Source organism: Lactuca serriola, chromosome 3, assembly GCF_051521515.1.
Source record: "Lactuca serriola cultivar US96UC23 chromosome 3, Lser_US96UC23_V15, whole genome shotgun sequence".
Lineage (NCBI taxonomy): Eukaryota > Viridiplantae > Streptophyta > Magnoliopsida > Asterales > Asteraceae > Lactuca > Lactuca serriola.
Window position 1 is genome coordinate 32,134,941 of NC_136410.1, and position 18,426 is coordinate 32,153,366.

At 39.6% G+C, this 18,426-nt stretch overlaps 1 protein-coding gene across 1 annotated transcript; it reads right to left on the minus strand.

Moving 5' to 3' along the window:
* Positions 1 to 12,227: 12,227 nt before the first annotated feature.
* Positions 12,228 to 17,743, minus strand: LOC145095115 (uncharacterized). Its single transcript, XM_079033053.1, has 4 exons — positions 17,466 to 17,743; positions 15,852 to 16,209; positions 13,349 to 14,912; positions 12,228 to 12,844 (listed from the first exon to the last, which is right to left on the minus strand). Exons 1-4 carry the CDS (start codon positions 17,741 to 17,743, stop codon positions 12,228 to 12,230), a joined length of 2,817 nt encoding a protein of 938 aa, XP_078889179.1.
* Positions 17,744 to 18,426: the final 683 nt, after the last annotated feature.

Sequence of the window (18,426 nt, forward strand, 5' to 3'; positions counted from 1 at the left end):
GGTGACGAAAACCTTATAGTCAAAATCAAAATCGGCATCCAACAACGCCAAGACAGGCGAAATTTTCATTATTTAGTATGGTTATGACGACTCACTTAGAGGAATTAAAGTTATGAAGTTTACGGAAGACCATTCTCTTTTCTCTTAGATTACTCGGAAACACTCTCGTACTGGTACTCAACCTCGGGGGTTGGTATGACAGCTTTCTCTTTTACAGGCAACATCGGGTTGTCTGGGAACATTCTCTTTACATGCTCATCACATTCCCTTTACCCCCTTTAGTCAAATAAACAAAAACATACATGCATTAATACAAGATCTAATACAAACATACTAAACAGTTTGCAGAAAATATCGGATTTTCTGGTGGTTTCAAAGTTATACAAATCATTTTCACAAACATGTTTATGAACTCACCAACATTTTTATGTTGACCGTTTTCAAAATAACTTGTATTCTCCGGAAACCGTTGAAGCAGGATGAACAAAACAAACCAATGGATATTGTGTTATATTTTGTTTCATCATACTCTTACTATTTTGGCATGTAATATTCAAATACAATACTCGATGTAAACAATGAATGTTGTTATATTACATGTGTGATGATAATGATGCTATGTTTCATTTATATTCACTGTAATGATATTTCAAGATGAAGTCACGCACAAGCCCCCGGACGTTTTCGCCATCTGGTTCGGGGGTGTGACACATGGGTACCTCAAGAGGCTGCAACTTGCCATGCGGCCTCTGGTGCTCAGCCTTGACCATCCTGCAGGTCAGACACCTCTCAACATACCAAGCGATCTCTCGCTTCATGCATGGCCACCAGTAACTCAAACACAAATCCCGATACATCTTGGTGGTGCCAGGATGAATAGAAAAAGCGAGACTTATGAGCCTCCTCCAAAACAATCTGTCTGACCCCACCAGACATCGGAACCTAGACCTAACCACAACGGGTCAACAATCCCCTGCTATCCAGCACAAACTGGGTGTTTTCACCCTTAACCCTCTCCATTTTCCAATTCTCCTGACGCAGACCCTCTTCCTGAGCTTCCCTGAGTAAGCCCACGAGTAGGGTATCCACTGATATCCTCATGCATGTCACTGAAATAGAAGGTCCAGCTGCTTTGCGACTCGGAGCACCCGCGACCACGTTTGCTTTACCAGAGTGGTAAAGGATCTCAAAGTCGTAGTCATTGACTACATCCAGCCACCTGCACTACCTCATATTCAGGTTCGGCTGATCCATAATATATCTCAACATATGAAATTCCATATATGTAAAATATTATAGCAAGGGACTGAACATATATCAGGTCTCTATGTAAGAAATTATGGATCGAGTCCCATATGCTTCAGATATAGGATCGATTACATATGCTATAATATTCACTTGTTATGATTTTTCCAAATTCCTAGGGCATTAAAGGGAAAAAAGGATTAGAACTTGGTATGACTAAAGTTGTTAAACAACTGTCGGGAACATTCTGAAGTTTACCAAAGGATCAGTTACTTGTGGACAGTTGGAAGTATGGTATGGTTTGGAATAACCATATTGGCATGTTTTAGATTGGGATGATTCTTGGTCGAAATTGATGGTTATATGGGAATATGGAAATGTCTCCATAGAGGGAGTTGATGATTAAAATCTACATGTGAGTTAGAAACTTTAATGCCAGGAAGGTGTTCAAGGAGTGTGCCTTGAATTTGAAGCTTCATTACTTTGGAATGTTTTTAGTAACAAAGTTCCAATTGAGAATTTTGTAATATCGTTGGCTAAGTCTCGATGACTTTGACGCCATGACATCACAAAAGAATAATGCATGTAAGGTTGAATTCTAACACATTCTAAGTAGTGACAAGAATTTGGAATTGTGAAATGAGAATCATTGGAATAGTATCCAGTCGATATCTTCATAAAGGAAGGACCATAGAGAGACATAGTATGCATGTTTATAACATGGCACGACTGATGTTAAATTCAAGTGTTTAGTTGATTACTCGAAACATTATACAATGGATAAATTCTAATTAATATGGTGATTAAATAATAAGAGTTTTATTTAAATTCAATAGTTTGAGACCATAGTTAATTAAGTTATTATTGTGTTTCACTTTGCATGTTTTACTTCCTGAACAATTTGATTATTCGAAATTCAACATTCGATAGTACTTTTGGAAGTAAGTAGCGAATTAAGACTGTCATAAACTGGATTGTAGATTGTCTATGGAGATTAGACATAGAAATAGTTTTGCTGCAATGTTCATGAGTACTTAGAAAATGGGGATTTTGACTATTGAATAAAACTACACTCATAGAATTACTTCATGGATTTTATCATGAGTAATTTTGACATGATAATATCTTATGTTCTTGTAACGGAGATATATGAGTTGTTGTTTACAAGTCGGTTGTGTACTGATAATATGTAAACGCATCAGTAACTTGATGTTATAAAATATATTGTTGTGCATGATTCAAAGTTTATTTGTTCCTTTTTCCCTAATAGGAAAAGCGATATCTTTGGGCCCCTTGTTAATTTGGTGTTGACTTACAAGTGCTTGGCCAATCCTGGACTAAATTGATGTGTTTAATTAGCCATCTGAATTCAGTCGTCATAAATCAAAAATTAGGAAACAAAACTTGGACAATGAGATTAATTATAATCCATGTCTCATTTCCTTACAATATCTTGTAGAACGGAGGAATATTTAATCATTTATATTAGGAAACATAACTGACTAGGTCATAGTTCGACAACAGCTTTTGGATTAGGTGTCTAAGCCCATAATTATAATCGGTATATACTTAAATTTATAGTAGCACAATCCTTTAGATTGCCCTCAAACCTAACAATTGAATAGGATATATTTTAGAGAGAGAGAGATTGGTTTATTAATTTATTACTTGGTTAAAAAATTAATTGGAAATCAAAATAAATAATTTGTTAATATATTATGAGAATAATATATTAATTGGAAATAGTATTATTTAATTAATAATTAATCAGAAATTAATTGGAATTAATTTTGGGACTAATTGGATTAATTAAAAGTAGGAGGACTAAATGTGACAATTTTTAATAGTTGAGCATTGAGGAATTCTAGAATCTCCCATGGGGGGACGAATTCTAGAATCCCTACTAGGGTTTCCTTGGGCTTTAAGGGTGTCTTGGATGCCTTAGGGAGGAAGAAAGGGATTAGGGTTATCTTGGAGATACTTCCCTTATCCAACACCTTCCTGTCACATATATAAACCCCCATTGGGGTTGAATTTCGTCCATGCCTTCATTCCTAAGAGGAATTCCAGTTTTTGAATTTCTTTCTTCTCTCTCTCTCTCTCTCTCTCTCTCTCTCTCTTCAAGATCCTTGGTTGCTAGGGTTTAGGTGTGAACCATTAGAGGCGCGACACTTGTGGCACTTGCTTCCAAGAGATCAACAAAAAGGTTTCTTTGTTATTTTCTACAATAACAATCAAGGTGTGATTCTCCTAACCCTAATTAGTATAATTTCAAAAATATGATAGGTATCCTAGGGTTTCTTATTTGTTGTTCAAAGTTGTATGTTAATTTAAATAAAACATAGATCTATAACTAGGGTTGCATGCACACATAGGATTATATAAGTTTTGCATAATACCCATCATCCTTAACGTTTTCCTTCATGGGATGATACATAGGAACATGAGGACCGTGCTTGAGGATATAAATCATGGAGTAGTCAATGGTTTCAAGGACCATCATGGCTTTTGACTTCTACATGGTGAAGTTCTTTTCATCGAATTGTAGGATTTTGCAACCAAAAGTGGTTTTAAAGAGATTGAATGAAGAAGAAAATATATTTAATAGTGACCTACTTGTATACCATTTGTTAGATCCTTGATCGAGATCGATTAACAAAAAATAAAAAGAATAATGGTTTATCAAAAAGGTTTTTCACTAAGAAATTTCACACCAAGAGAACAAGCACAAAGCTAGGGTTCGCGAATCCACACATTACATGAACCTTGAATACATGGTTTTACAGTCAAATATAGTTAGTGTAAATCCCAAAAAATTAGGGATTTCACCTAATCTATGTAAATACAAAGTATATCTGATATCCCTAAGATATCGAATCTACTAACTAACTAAATATATGAATTAATAAAAAACATCATCACGTTGACATTGGCAATGTCGACTAAGTCTTCATGATGGCGCTGGTAAGACACTGATGCTGATTGAAGTCATCGTGACCTGGTTTTACTTCATTATATTCTAAGTTTTGACCATACATATATATATGGGGTTTTGTTTACGAAATCAGTTGTGCATTGGTGTGCTCCAACAATATCCGTAACTGGCAGTCATAAAGGGTATTTCCATGTATGATTAGATGAGTAGAAAAAAACTATGTAGTAAATTTTTTTTTGTGCCTTCTCGTAACTGGGAAGTGATACATATGGGCCCTTCAATGATTTAGTGTTGATATCTGAAATGTGTTGTCGAACTCTGCCAAATTGATGTGTTTGATTTCATAGTCAAACGTAATGTGAGAAATTGTTAATCGGGAAACAGAATGTTGAGCATTGAGATTGACCCATATCCATGCTCAAGTGAATAGAGATATCTAGAACATTGGAATAAGTTGATCACTTTTCTAAGGATCGAATTTGAATCACAATTTGGCAGTTGCAATGGAAGTCAACTCTCTGTTGATTGTTAATGAAATATTTTGATCCTGAAAAGTTCACGAGTTGTCCAACTGGGAGATTGTTGGAAATAATGTTTAAGTTCATTAACTATTTGATAACATTTCAAATAATAGTAGGGTCCTTTTGTGTTGGCATCATCACCCAAATAGCATAACAAAATGGAGATAAATAAGTTGTTAATTTATTAAGGAATTAATACATTAATTGGAAATTATTTTGGTAATTAATTAAAAAGTTTTAATTAATTAAAGGGCTTGAATATTAAATAATCAATAGGATTAATTGGAATATTCAATAAGCCTCTGGAGAGCCTATAGGGGACAATTTTAGTATATCCCTAGATAGGGATATGGTTGATTTGAATCAGATAAGGATTAACCCTAGAGTTTGAATACTTTTAGGATTCTAGTTACAGCCTATAAATAGACTTCTAGGGGTAAACCCTAAAGCTACATATTCTCTTATAAATTCCATTTATACTCTTCCGCTCCCTACTTGATCAAATTCATAACCTTTTCCCCAAAGGTTGGTGATTTCGTAAAAACCTAGTTTGGGTTTCTTTTTTTGCTTTTGGTGTTGTAGGTCTGATTCCATTAGAGGGGAGCTACGTTGGATCCTTCTTCCATAGCAATAAACTAGAAGTTACAAGATCACAATAAAACAATCAAGAGGTTAGTAGTTCTCTTTTTTGTTGATTTTTAAAGTATGTTGATATAACTAGTAAACCCTAGATTCTAAGATGCATGCGCAGTTAGGTAAATCTATTGACTGTTTCTGTTACCTTAGACAGTGTACTTGATGCTAATAATCTCCAACGGTAATGTTTATATCACGTATTCGTATATTTAAGTACTCACCATATCTATACAATTAAGTACTCCGTCTTATTTGTACAATTAAGTAGTCACCGTATTTTTAAAATTAAATAGTCAACATATGCACCAATTAAGTTCTTACCATATACGAGTAATAAATTTCTAACCATATTTGAAAAATTATGTTCTCACCATATTTAAAAAAATTAAGTGATAGCATTAATTCACACTTATAGTATATTTCATCTTTAATGCATAATAAAAGTAAGTCATAAAAGGCATGTTATTAATATATATTATGTGCATACCTTTGATTATGTATGTGTCTATATCTACATGTTGTCCTATATACCTATATGCTCTCCTACATACTTGATAAGTCAAGGAACACCTACAAATTATCAATTAAGTATGGTTCCATTATTACATCATATCAAATCACTAAAGTAGGACATATAATCTAATTGTTCCTAAAAAAAATCTTAATAAATTTTTAGGAACCTATTGGTAGCATCTGAAGGAACATCGAATCCAAAATAGAAAAGTCATAGGTCATGACCAAACAAAAAAAATAATGATCATGTGGTGGTTGTCGAGGCCAACACAAATAATAACCCTAAATATTACACACTAAAATAGTGTATAGTGGTAAAGGGATCGAATCCACGGAGATTGGTTCAATTTATAACTCTATGAAAAATCTCTTTGTAAAAATACTTGTAAAATGACAATAAAAATAAAATGGGGGGTTTTGGTGTTTTGAAATACTTGAAACAAACTAGAATTAACTATAATTTAAATAGACAAATGCAACAAAAATAATAGTTTGATGTAAAATCAATAAGGGAGAGATGGTTGACTTAAAGTTTCCTCACTTTGACTTTTGATGAACATATCATTAGAATCCAATGGTGCAATACTTTGATTTAAATCCTTAATTTGGCTATAGTAATCCAAGGAGCTTGAGATTACCTAGACTTTTCTTAATTGTTGAAATGGCTAGAGAAGCTCATAACAATTTCCTTAGTCAAAGTCACTAATTCCAAATAGCATGTAATTAGTGAAAGTCAACTAGCATTAAGAACCAAAAAGTCACCAAATCCAAGAGGGGTCAAATGCTTTCACCACCATGTTGGAGGAAATGTTTTTATGATTGTGTGAAGCAAAAACAACACAAAAATCATTTGTTGCTTGCTAATTTGAGGATCCTTTACTTAATCAAGAAATTAGCCAACTAATCACCACAAACACATTTAAACTCATGAACTAAAACATACAAGTAGTGATAAGATGTTAAAACACAAAACATTCCCATAAAGATTTAAGAACATGTTCATGGATTCTTCAACATTCAACAAAAGTTCAAAGGATTAACCAAAAGTCAACCAAGATTAGTTTAGCCAAGCATGGCTATACCCAAAGAAACAAAGTTAGAGAAGATTGTACCAAACATTAAGCAAGAATCAAGAGGTAAAAATATGATGTTCTTCAAGTGTTCTTGGCCTTCAAAAGTCTTCAAAACTCCAGAGAGAATCTCCAAAAATCGGATGTCCAAGAGTCTCTAAAAGATGGGCACCAACCTTCCTCAAATAGCCTTCCAAATGGATTTCCGAAATTTCCCCTGCAGAGCCTTGCGCGACCCGCGTGCTGCTGCGCGGGTGGGTTGTGCGGGTGGTGCCTGACATGGGCTTCTTTGAGATTTTGGGCCTCCAAAGCATATCCCACTAGCCCAGATCGAATCCAATCACCTCCTAGCCCATTTTCTTCAAGTTTTTCTTCATTTTAAGGCCAATTTGACCTCTCCACATCCTCCAAAGCTCGTGCACTCTCCCGATTAAAAATCTACGTATGCCCGCATCTTGCAAATTTAAAGTTTATTTCTCTCCAAACCTTCAAATAACCATCAAGCTCGCTCCATGCACCATCTCCACAATCACCAAGCCTAACATCCTTTTTGCCTATCAACTCTCATCGCTTCCCATACTCCCGAACACTCCCGCTCCGCTAGATCCGAAAACCTGCAATTATGCTCACAAGATTCGAAAGTACCCGAAATAGTCATAAAATAACAAAATGGAAAATATGCATGGAAATTATCTAAATTATGAATGAAATATGCTAAAATAAACTATAAAAAGAAGTAAACAAAACTAACTATCAAATCACCCCAAGCTTAAACCTTACTTGTCCTCAAGTAAGACAAGACTAAAATGAACTTGGGATGGACTATCCTAGAGAAAATAAAAAGAATGGATAGAGCCGCAGAACCTGCTCACCGTTAGTCAACATGGTCAAAATTGATCTTGCTATTACCTCACGAATTTTTCATCCGATGACAATGGTACCATAAACCACAGCCAGGATAACTCCTTCAGGTGAGTAAGGAGGGATGAGCAGTCGCAGCCTCAATGGAACATGCATACAATGAAGAATATTTGTAGTAGGGAGAAAGCAGCTGGATGGGCTCGGGTGGAGCTCTTCTTTAAGTGTACACTCTGATCTCACGTTTGCCGGTTTCTCTCATGTGTAACTAGGTTTAATCGCTCGGGCACCGTTGTAGGAATCGGTTCACTTGGTGTTAGCCCAAACCTCCCGTAGTATCCGGCTCGACAGTCTCCCTAACATCACCAATTTTCGAAAAACAACTCGATCTATATACAATAAAACATACCTAAATAAATGAATATCAAACGCCGGGTGACCAAAATGTTGGAAGATTTAGTTCAATAATTGAACCGGTCACCCTTCTCAGATTTCTGCAGCTGGGAATTTGCCTGCCCCTTTTTTTTTGTTTTGTTTTGTTTTTTTTTTTTTTTTTTTTTTTTTTTTTTAATTTTTTCTTTTTGTTAGTTGAAGGTAATGTAATAACAACCCTTTGACTCAAAATTTGGTTCCTAAAGTGTGTAAGTGGAACCGAAAGGGTAGTAATATAATCCGAATGGTCTAAGCGAGAAAATGACCATGTGTGGAGCATAAAGATATAATGTAAGCTCCTTTTCAAATTTGTGATTTTTTTTTTTAAATAAAGAAAATGTCCACATGCGGACTAAAAGACTTCTCTAAAATCCTAAGAAAACCGCAAAAAGATATGGTGATGTAAAGAGACTGGATATGGATTCTACTCGGGGACAAGCACTAGTGCTTCATCCTAACGGTTCAAACATGATCAAGTGTGATCCTCTCGGCGGTAGTGACCGCAAGGCTAAGACATCCATTGCTATAGTATATCCTACAGTCATTAGTATTGTATGCATAATTCTTCATGAAAACTACCTGTCCATGATCACTTACCCCTTTAAGCTACCAGCATCTGATCCCAAGTATGAGATCCCAAACTGCAGCTAATGGTCCCCGTTCGATGGGTGAGATAACAACAAGATCCTGGACCAATAATGATACAATAACTGTGAACCTATTCCATGGCATCCAGGGGGTGAGAATAAACGGACAACAAAAATGCATGAATGTTAATGCCAAAGCTAAATGTTATGCAAAAATATAAAAGGTGAAAAAGAAGAAAATAAAATCTTTTTGGAATTTTATATAAAAAAAAATGAATGAAAATTAGCTTAAAATTAAAATGTTATGCAACCTAGTTAAAATGCATGAAAAAAAATAAAAATAAAATAAAAGATAAGGGATATGCCCCACCCCAAGCTTAAGAACAAGCATTGTCCTCAATGCTTAAGGAAAGGGCGGAAAGGACCTAAATCGGGGGGTCGGGCGGCGGGAAATGCCCGTGGCGATAGTGGTAGTCCCACATATCCTGGACCTGGCGGGAAGTGTGAGGGAAGGACTGCTCCAATCGATCAACACGGCTTGCCACATCTTGGATGGTTCTCGTATTCTCTTGTGTTTGGGCGTCGATGCGCTGCACTGTGGAGAGCATTGTGGCAAATTGGTCAAAGAACGTAGGGGGGAAATATGGTGGGAGTTCGTGTCCCCCCTGCTGAAACGGCTGGTCAAAACGTTGTGGAGGGGTCTGGAATTGATCATGCTGAAACATCGGCTGCTGTATCAAAGGCTGGTCAAAATGGTCCTCAGCTTCGGGCATCTCATCGTCCTCTTCTTCATCTTCTTCCTCTTGTTCATCTGCGTCGTCACCCTCGTCATCACCGAATTATGGGAATACACCTGCTTGGGTCAACTGATCTGGAGGAAGCCAAGTGTCGGGGTCGTCTGTATCGAATGAAGAACCGATCCAACTTGGCAGGATGTAAACCGGGGCTTTGTCAGAGTCTAACCAATTGTACGTGCGTGTTCCCCGATCGAGCAACATCTCCATCCGGATGAGAGTATCACAATCTAGCAGGAAGTTCGGTGGGGTGTCGACAGGTATGTACTCGGGAGCCGGGAAGTCTAGGCCGACGGCTCGACCTATGATCGTGATGAGTCCCCCGATGAAAATTTCCCCCGAGGAACGCTGGCGAATGGAGTCGCATTTGTCTAAAAAGAAGCCTGAAAAACTGAGGGGGAGTGCACGCCTCATGCTTCGGAGGAAAAATAGCTCACATCTGTTGATTTGACCGGGCTCGAGGCGCCCGAAGATACTTGTCGTGAGAACTCGGTGAGCAATGCGCCAGCAGGGGTGAACGATGTGCTTGGCTCGCTGTCGGCTTGGGTTAAAGGTTGTGAGACCGGAAATTTGCATCCAAAAGTTTGCATCCGGGTAACGCAGAAAATCTTGGTACTCTTGATTTTAGGAGCTGATGCGGAACGGATCGTCTATACCCATGATGGAATCAAGCTCGTCGTATGTGAGCCTATGATGCTCCCCTTTCAACTGGAATGTGAGGACTTTCGTTTCATCATCTCGTGCATATGTGCTAAGAAATTCCATTGTGGGTTCCTCGTAGGTTCTGTCACAAAGTCGAAGAAAACCACGCCAACCCAGTTGTAGGAACAAATGGTGTACACCATCATGCACCCCAAGCTTTTTCATGGACTTTCTATGGTAGAATTTTGTCGGCCGGATTGTGCGACCCCGAAGATTGGAGCGATAGGTTTGATTTCGGCATTTGTAAGGGAAGGATCGCTTCCCTCTTCTCCTCTTTTTTTTCGTTTACCGGCTGTTTTGCGTGATGGACCGGCGACATCCTTCTGCGGGTTAGGATCGATCGATGATCCATGGGTGCGTGTCCGAGCCGCGGTTTTGCCCATTTTCAAAACCTACAATATCAAAAACGACTTCACCAAAGTAATCCCTCACCTCACCACTCTCAAATCAATGCAACTATCTTTAAACCGAACACAAAAAAAAATTCCAAGAAATAATGACACCCAACTTTTATTTAAAATGGTTTCAACAACACCACTCGGTTAATTTGACAATTCAAACAAAAATTCGACAGCATTATGAGACAGAATGAGAAAATTCCAACCAAAGTTTAAACAATTTTTTTGAACAAATTTCCAAGCAAATCAACCAATCTCAACCATTTTCAAATCAATGTTTTCAAATAAACCGGGCAACAACTAACGATCCTAGGCAATTTCCAAAGCATAATTGGATGCAATTATCGAATTGAAACAATGCAATGTAATAAAAACCAAGGAAAGAAAATACCCGAATTATCCCAAAATTGAACTTGAACCCGGAATCCGCTACTGTGCACCCCAAGCTTTGGTTATTCGTGGGTGCCAAAATGCAAGACTTGTTCACTGAAGGAAAATTTTTAACTTTATTTGTGTGAAAAATCCGACGGCGGCTCGTGGTGGCTCAAAAATTCCGGGAAAATTTTTGGTGAGATTTTGAGGTTTTGTTCGGTTAGATGTAAAGAGCTTGGAAAAAGAAACACTTTGGTGGTGTCAGAATTGCGAAAGGTGGTCGGAGTTGGCCGGAAAATGGCCGGAAAGCGGCGAGTTGGGTGGTGGTGGCGCCCCTAAACCCGACAATGGATCGGAGTAAATTTTGGGTGGGGTTTGTAGAGCACGGAAAATGGTGAAGAATGGCGGTGGTCTCGTCGGATTCCGACCGGTGGAACTCCGGGAAATCGATTTTTAGTGAAAAGTGGGTTTATGTGTTCTTGAGAGTTTAAGAGAGAATGGTGAGGGTTTGAGAGAATGAAATGAAGAAGAAGAGTTGCTGGAGGTTTTCAATCCATATTCAAGTGTGGTCAACACCCGGTTAACGTTGGTCAACTCATTAAACCACTTGGTCAACGAAAGTCAAAGCTGGTCAACAAAATAAGGGCTGGCCGTCAAGCAGCACGCGGGTCGCGCAGAGGGGGCACGCGGGTCGCGCAATCTATGCAGTTAGTGCCATTTTTATGTCGCAGTCTAAAGATCGGCCGCGCACACCAGCCGCGCACCCGTGCGCGGGTCGCGCGGATCATGCAGTTAGGAATCCGGCTTTTGTCGCGAGTTGAAGACCGGCCGCGCACCCATGCGCGGGTCGCGCGGATCATGCAGTTAGGAATCCGGCTTTTGTCGCGAGTTGAAGACCGGCCGCACACACCAGCCGCGCACCCGTGCGCGGGTCGCGCATAGTTCTGGTCCCGGTTTGCGATTTTTTTTTTCGTTTTCTTCACTAGTTCTTGATTCGGAAGGCCCCAAACACCTAGAAACTCTTGGCTTCTTCAAAAATGACTTCAAAAGTTGCATCAAAACATTTTCAAAACTTCTTTATTCGAACGTAGAGATATGAAAGCATAAAGCTTTCCAAAAATGCCCCTCTTTAACGTCATAGGCGAGACGTCCTTCTAGCTTGGTTCAACACACCGGGACATGCAAGTGGATGATTTCAATAACACTTGCATTAAAACCTTCATAGAATGGCTTTAATCGGTGCCCATTGACTTTGAAAATTTGTCCCGTTTCTTCACTTTGGATTTCGACCGCTCCATGGTCAAAAGTCTTTATTACAACAAATGGGCCAATCCACCTTGATCTTAATTTACCCGGGAATAACTTCAACCGTGAATGGTAAAGTAAGACCCTATGTCCCGGTTCAAAATTCTTCCGGGTGATGGACTTGTCGTGGAAGAGCTTCGTTTTCTCCTTATAAATCCTTGCGTTTTCATAGGATTCGTTTCTCAATTCTTCTAGCTCTTGGAGTTGAAGTTTCCTATGCCTTCCCGCCTCGTCTATGTCGAAGTTGCATTTCTTGACCGCCCAAAATGCTCGGTGCTCTAACTCGACGGGAAGATGACAAGATTTTCCAAATACCAATCTGAAGGGCGACATTCCGATCGGGGTCTTATAAGCGGTCCGATATGCCCATAAGGCATCGTCAAGTCTCAAACTCCAATCCTTCCTTGTCGGGTTCACCGTTTTCTCTAGAATAGACTTCACTTCACAATTTGAGACCTCCGCTTGACCATTCGTTTGAGGGTGATAGGCAGTAGAGACACGATGAGTCACGTGATACTTCTTCAATAGAGCCTCCATCATTTTGTTGCAAAAGTGCGTCCCTCTATCACTAATCAAAGCCCTAGGCACACCAAATCTCGCGAAAACATTAGACTTTAAAAACTCGATAACCGTTTTGGCATCGTCCGATCTTGTGGCTTTGGCTTCAACCCATTTAGAAACATAGTCAACCGCGAGTAAAATATAAACGTTGCCAAATGAGACGGGAAATGGGCCCATGAAATCAATCCCCCATACGTCAAAAATTTCACAAACAAGGATTGGATTTTGGGGCATTTGGTTCTTTTGCGAAATGTTTCCCGTCCTTTGGCACCGCTCACAACTTTTGCAAAACATATAACAATCGCGTGACATGGTTGGCCAAAATAATCCACACTCAAGGACCTTTCTCAAAGTCCGGCTAGGTCCGAAGTGTCCCCCACAGGCAAATTCATGACAAAATTGCAAAATGGATTGGTGCTCTTGTTGGGGTACACATCGCCTAATGATTTGATCGGGACAATGTTTCCACAAATAAGGTTCATCCCACACATAGTATTTTGCATCACTTTTCAACTTGTCTTTTTGAGCACGTGTGAATGCGTCGGGATACCTTTTTGTGACCAAAAAGTTAACGATATCGGCATACCAAGGAATAGATTGAGTAAGGGAAAAGAGATGCTCGTCCGGAAACTCGTCCCGCAATGGGAGAGGAGTTTCATTTGAAGTGATCCGGCTTAGATGATCGGCAACGAGGTTCTCGCATCCACTCTTGTCTCGGATTTCCAAGTCAAATTCTTGTAACAGTAGGATCCACCGGATGAGTCTCGGCTTTGCATCTTTCTTCGTCATCAAGTACTTAAGTGCTGCGTGATCCGAATACACTATGACCTTGGTACCAAGTAGGTATTGTCTAAATTTCTCCAAGGCGAACACTATGGCCAATAGCTCCTTCTCCGTGGTAGAGTAGTTGCTTTGAGCATTGTCTAGTATCCTTGATGCATAATAGATCACGTGGGAGGCCCTCCCATTCTTTTGACCCAAAACGGCGCCTATCGCATAGTTGCTTGCATCACACATGATCTCAAAGGGGAGATCCCAATTTGGTGCTTGCATGATGGGAGCGGATGTAAGCAACTCTTTGAGCTTGTCAAAAGCTTCTTTGCACGCCTCATTGAACTCGAAATCGACCTCCTTTTGCAAGAGTTGGCACATTGGTCTTGTTATCTTTGAAAAATCCTTGATGAACCTTCGGTAGAAACCTGCATGGCCCAAAAAAGAACGAACTTCCCGAACACAAGTCGGGTAAGGTAAGCTTTGAATAACATCAATTTTGGCCTTATCTACCTCAATTCCTTTTCTAGACACAATGTGACCCAAAATGAGACCTTGACTCACCATGAAATGACATTTCTCAAAATTCAAAACCAAGTTTGTTTCGATGCATCTTTTTAAAATTTTTGTGAGGTTAGTCAAACATTCTTGAAAGGAGTTGCCATAGACCGTGAAATCATCCATAAAAACCTCAATTATGTTTTCAACGTATTCCGAAAAGATACTAACCATACAACGTTGGAAAGTGGCCGGGGCGTTACACAATCCAAATGGCATTCTCCGGTAGGCAAAAGTACCAAATGGACATGTAAATGTCGTCTTTTCTTGGTCTTCCGGTGCCACCGGGATTTGGTGAAAACCGGAATACCCGTCGAGACAACAATAATGAGATTTCCCGGCCAACCTTTCTAACATTTGGTCAATGAAAGGCAATGGGAAATGATCTTTTCTTGTGCTTGCATTGAGTTTGCGGTAGTCAATACATACTCTCCACCCGTTTTGCACACGAGTGGGGACCATCATACCTTTGTTGTTCTCGACCACCGTGATTCCCGTCTTCTTTGGAACGACTTGCACCAGGCTCACCCACTTGCTATCCGAGATTGGATAGATCATCCCCGCATCAAGAAGCTTTAATATCTCTTTCTTCACAACTTCCATCATTGGCGGATTCAACCTTCTTTGCGCGTCTCTACTTGGCTTGCATTCATCCTCCATTAAGATCTTGTGCATGCAAGTGGAGGGGCTCAAACCCTTGATATCCGCAATCGTCCAACCCATGGCTTCTTTATGCTCCTTCAACACCTTGAGGAGTTGCTCTTCTTCGAATTCGGTTAAATGAGTTGAAATGATAACCGGAAGGGTTTCATTCTTTCCCAAGTAAGCATACTTCAAATGTTGAGGTAAGACCTTCAATTCCAATTCGGGTGGTTGAACAAGGGATGGCGGCAATTTTGTGTGAGTTGGGGGCAGTTCAATTTGCTTGACATCTAATCTTGTGAATTTTTTCATCTCCATTTTACTTACCAACTTCTCAACTTCCGGATCCAAAGAATAAAGCTTTAATTGTTCGGCTAGCTTCCCACAATCGAATCCTTTGCTCAAGATCATCTCCAACATATCACCGTTAGACAACTCAAACAATTCTTGAGTAATTGGCTCAACAACATCAACAAAGTACAAAGATGAGACGTCACTAGGATATCTCATGGCATCATAAATATTAAAACTTATTGTTTCGCCATCAAACTCCATTGTCAAACTTCCCGCATACACATCGATCTTTGTCCTAGCCGTCTTCAAAAACGGTCTCCCAAGCAAGATTAGAGCCGATTTGGAGGACACTTGCTCATCTAGATCAATCACATAGAAATCCGCCGGGAAGACTAATTGGTTCACTTGCACTAGGACATCTTCTAAAACACCTCTAGGAAAGACACTCGATTTATCCGCAAGAGAGATTATGACACCGGTCTCACTTAAGGGTCCGACATTTAATGATTCATACACCGAATAGGGCATGACATTGATAGAAGCACCAAGATCAAGCATAGCACTACTAAAAGTGACATCCCCAATCTTGCAAGGAACCGTGAACATTCCGGGATCTTTGCATTTGGGTGGAAGTTTCCTTTGTAAAACCGCGGATGCGTTTTCATTCATCAAAATTTTCTCATTTCCCTTCAACTTCCTCTTGTTGGTACAAAGTTCTTTCAAGAACTTTGCATATCTCGGGATTTGCTTGATTGCGTCAAGTAGAGGGATGTTTACTTCCACCTTTCGGAAGGTGTCCAAAATCTCTTTCTCCTCCATATTCTTCTTTGAAGTTGAAAGTCGGGAGGGGAACGATGGTTGAGTGGCTATTGGTGTTACTAGAGGGGCAGCCTTCTTTGGAACTCCGGCTTGTGCATCATTCTTGATTATAGGTACTTCAACGGGAATAACTTCTATCTCTTCCTCTTCTTCCCTCGGCTTTTTCTTCGAACTACTTTCCCCGGCTTGTTTGCCACTTCTCAATGTCACCACATTGACATTTGGGTTCTTTTCGGTTTGAGAAGGGAGTTTACCACGGGATTCCAACTTGCTTATGGATGTAACTATATCTCCCATTTGTGCTTCAAGGTTGGAGATACTAGTCCTTGTTTCTTTTTGGAATTGTTGGGTACTAGTGGCTAGAGATTTGACAATGTCTTCAAGAGACATTCCGGAGCTACTTGGTTGGGATTGAGGAGGTTGTTGATGATGATGTGGAGGGTGCGGTTTGGGTTGATAGTGTGGTTGTTGATGTTGGTAATGAGATTGTGGTGGTGGATAGGATGGTCTAACCAATGCATTTTGAGGCAATGGTCTTGGGTTGTAGCTCATGTTGGGATTTGGCTTCCAACTTGAGTTATATGCATTTTGGTAACCGGATGGTTTGTTGTGGTAGTTTTGGAACTCTCCCGTGGCATTCACATGCTCCGCATCTTCTTGAAGGATGGGACACATATCCGTAGGATGTCCCATTGTTGCACATATTCCACAAACCATCACTTGTGGAGTTTGTCCCATGGCTAGCTTTTGGACAACGGAGGTTAGATCTTTGATTTGAGACTCGAGATTTGATGTTCCCACTTCATTGACTTTGTGTTGTGTGTCTCTTTTCATATCTTGGCGAGGGCCAAAATGTTGTGAATTCGCGGCTATGGTGTTGAAAAGTTGTCTTGTTTGTTGTGGGGTTTTACTAAAGACATCTCCACCACTTGAGGCATCAACTAGTCTTCTCTCCATTGGCAACAATCCCTCGTAGAAGTGTTGAATGAGGAGTTGTTCCGGAATTTGGTGTTGTGGGCAACTATAGCACAAGTTGTTGAACCTCTCCCAATAATCATGGAAAGTCTCATTTTGACCTTGGCGGATTCCACAAATCTCATTTCGAAGACTTGAGACTCTTGAGGCGGGATAGAACTTATCAAGGAAAGCTCTTGCCATGTCGGTCCATGAGTTGATCGACCCCGGTGGAAGATAGAATAACCAATCTTTTGCTCTATCGGCCAATGAAAAGGGAATGCCCTTAGCTTGATTTGGTCATCGGTTGACCCTTGTGGCTTCATGCTAGTGCAAATAATGTGGAACATCTTCAAGTGCTTATGAGGGTCTTCGTTCTCCAATCCATGAAAAGTTGGTAGGTGGTGGACTAAACTTGACTTCAATTCCGAACCTCCTTCCAAAACCGGGTAATTGATACCGGTTGGAGTTTGTGTAACATCGGTCTCCATCATTTGCCTCAAGGTTCTCTCGGGAACTTCTCCTCCGTCCGCCATTACAATCGGTTCAATAATGGGTGGATTTTGTTGTAGGGGTGGTGTTGCGGGAATTTCTTGGCGAGGTTCGGGACTAGAATCGGGTTCTATATCACTTAATGAAGTGGTTTCAACCTCCGGGTCCCCGTGGGGGTTAGAAGTTTGACCACGTTCAACTCGTTTTTCCTTAGCCAAACACCTTGCTTCTTTTTCGATTTCGGGGTTGTAAATCAAGTCACCTGTACGCTGAGATCTGGGCATAGAGAAACAAATTGATTAAAAATAAACCAATCCCCGGCAACGGCGCCAAAAATTTGGTGGTTGTCGAGGCCAACACAAATAATAACCCTAAATATTACACACTAAAATAGTGTATAGTGGTAAAGGGATCGAATCCACGGAGATTGGTTCAATTTATAACTCTATGAAAAATCTCTTTGTAAAAATACTTGTAAAATGACAATAAAAATAAAATGGGGGGTTTTGGTGTTTTGAAATACTTGAAACAAACTAGAATTAACTATGATTTAAATAGACAAATGCAACAAAAATAAGAGTTTGATGTAAAATCAATAAGGGAGAGATGGTTGACTTAAAGTTTCCTCACTTTGACTTTTGATGAACATATCATTAGAATCCAATGGTGCAATACTTTGATTTAAATCCTTAATTTGGCTATAGTAATCCAAGGAGCTTGAGATTACCTAGACTTTTCTTAATTGTTGAAATGGCTAGAGAAGCTCAAAACAATTTCCTTAGTCAAAGTCACTAATTCCAAATAGCATGTAATTAGTGAAAGTCAACTAGCATTAAGAACCAAAAAGTCACCAAATCCAAGAGGGGTCAAATGCTTTCACCACCATGTTGGAGGAAATGTTTTTATGATTGTATGAAGCAAAAACAACACAAAAATCATTTGTTGCTTGCTAATTTGAGGATCCTTT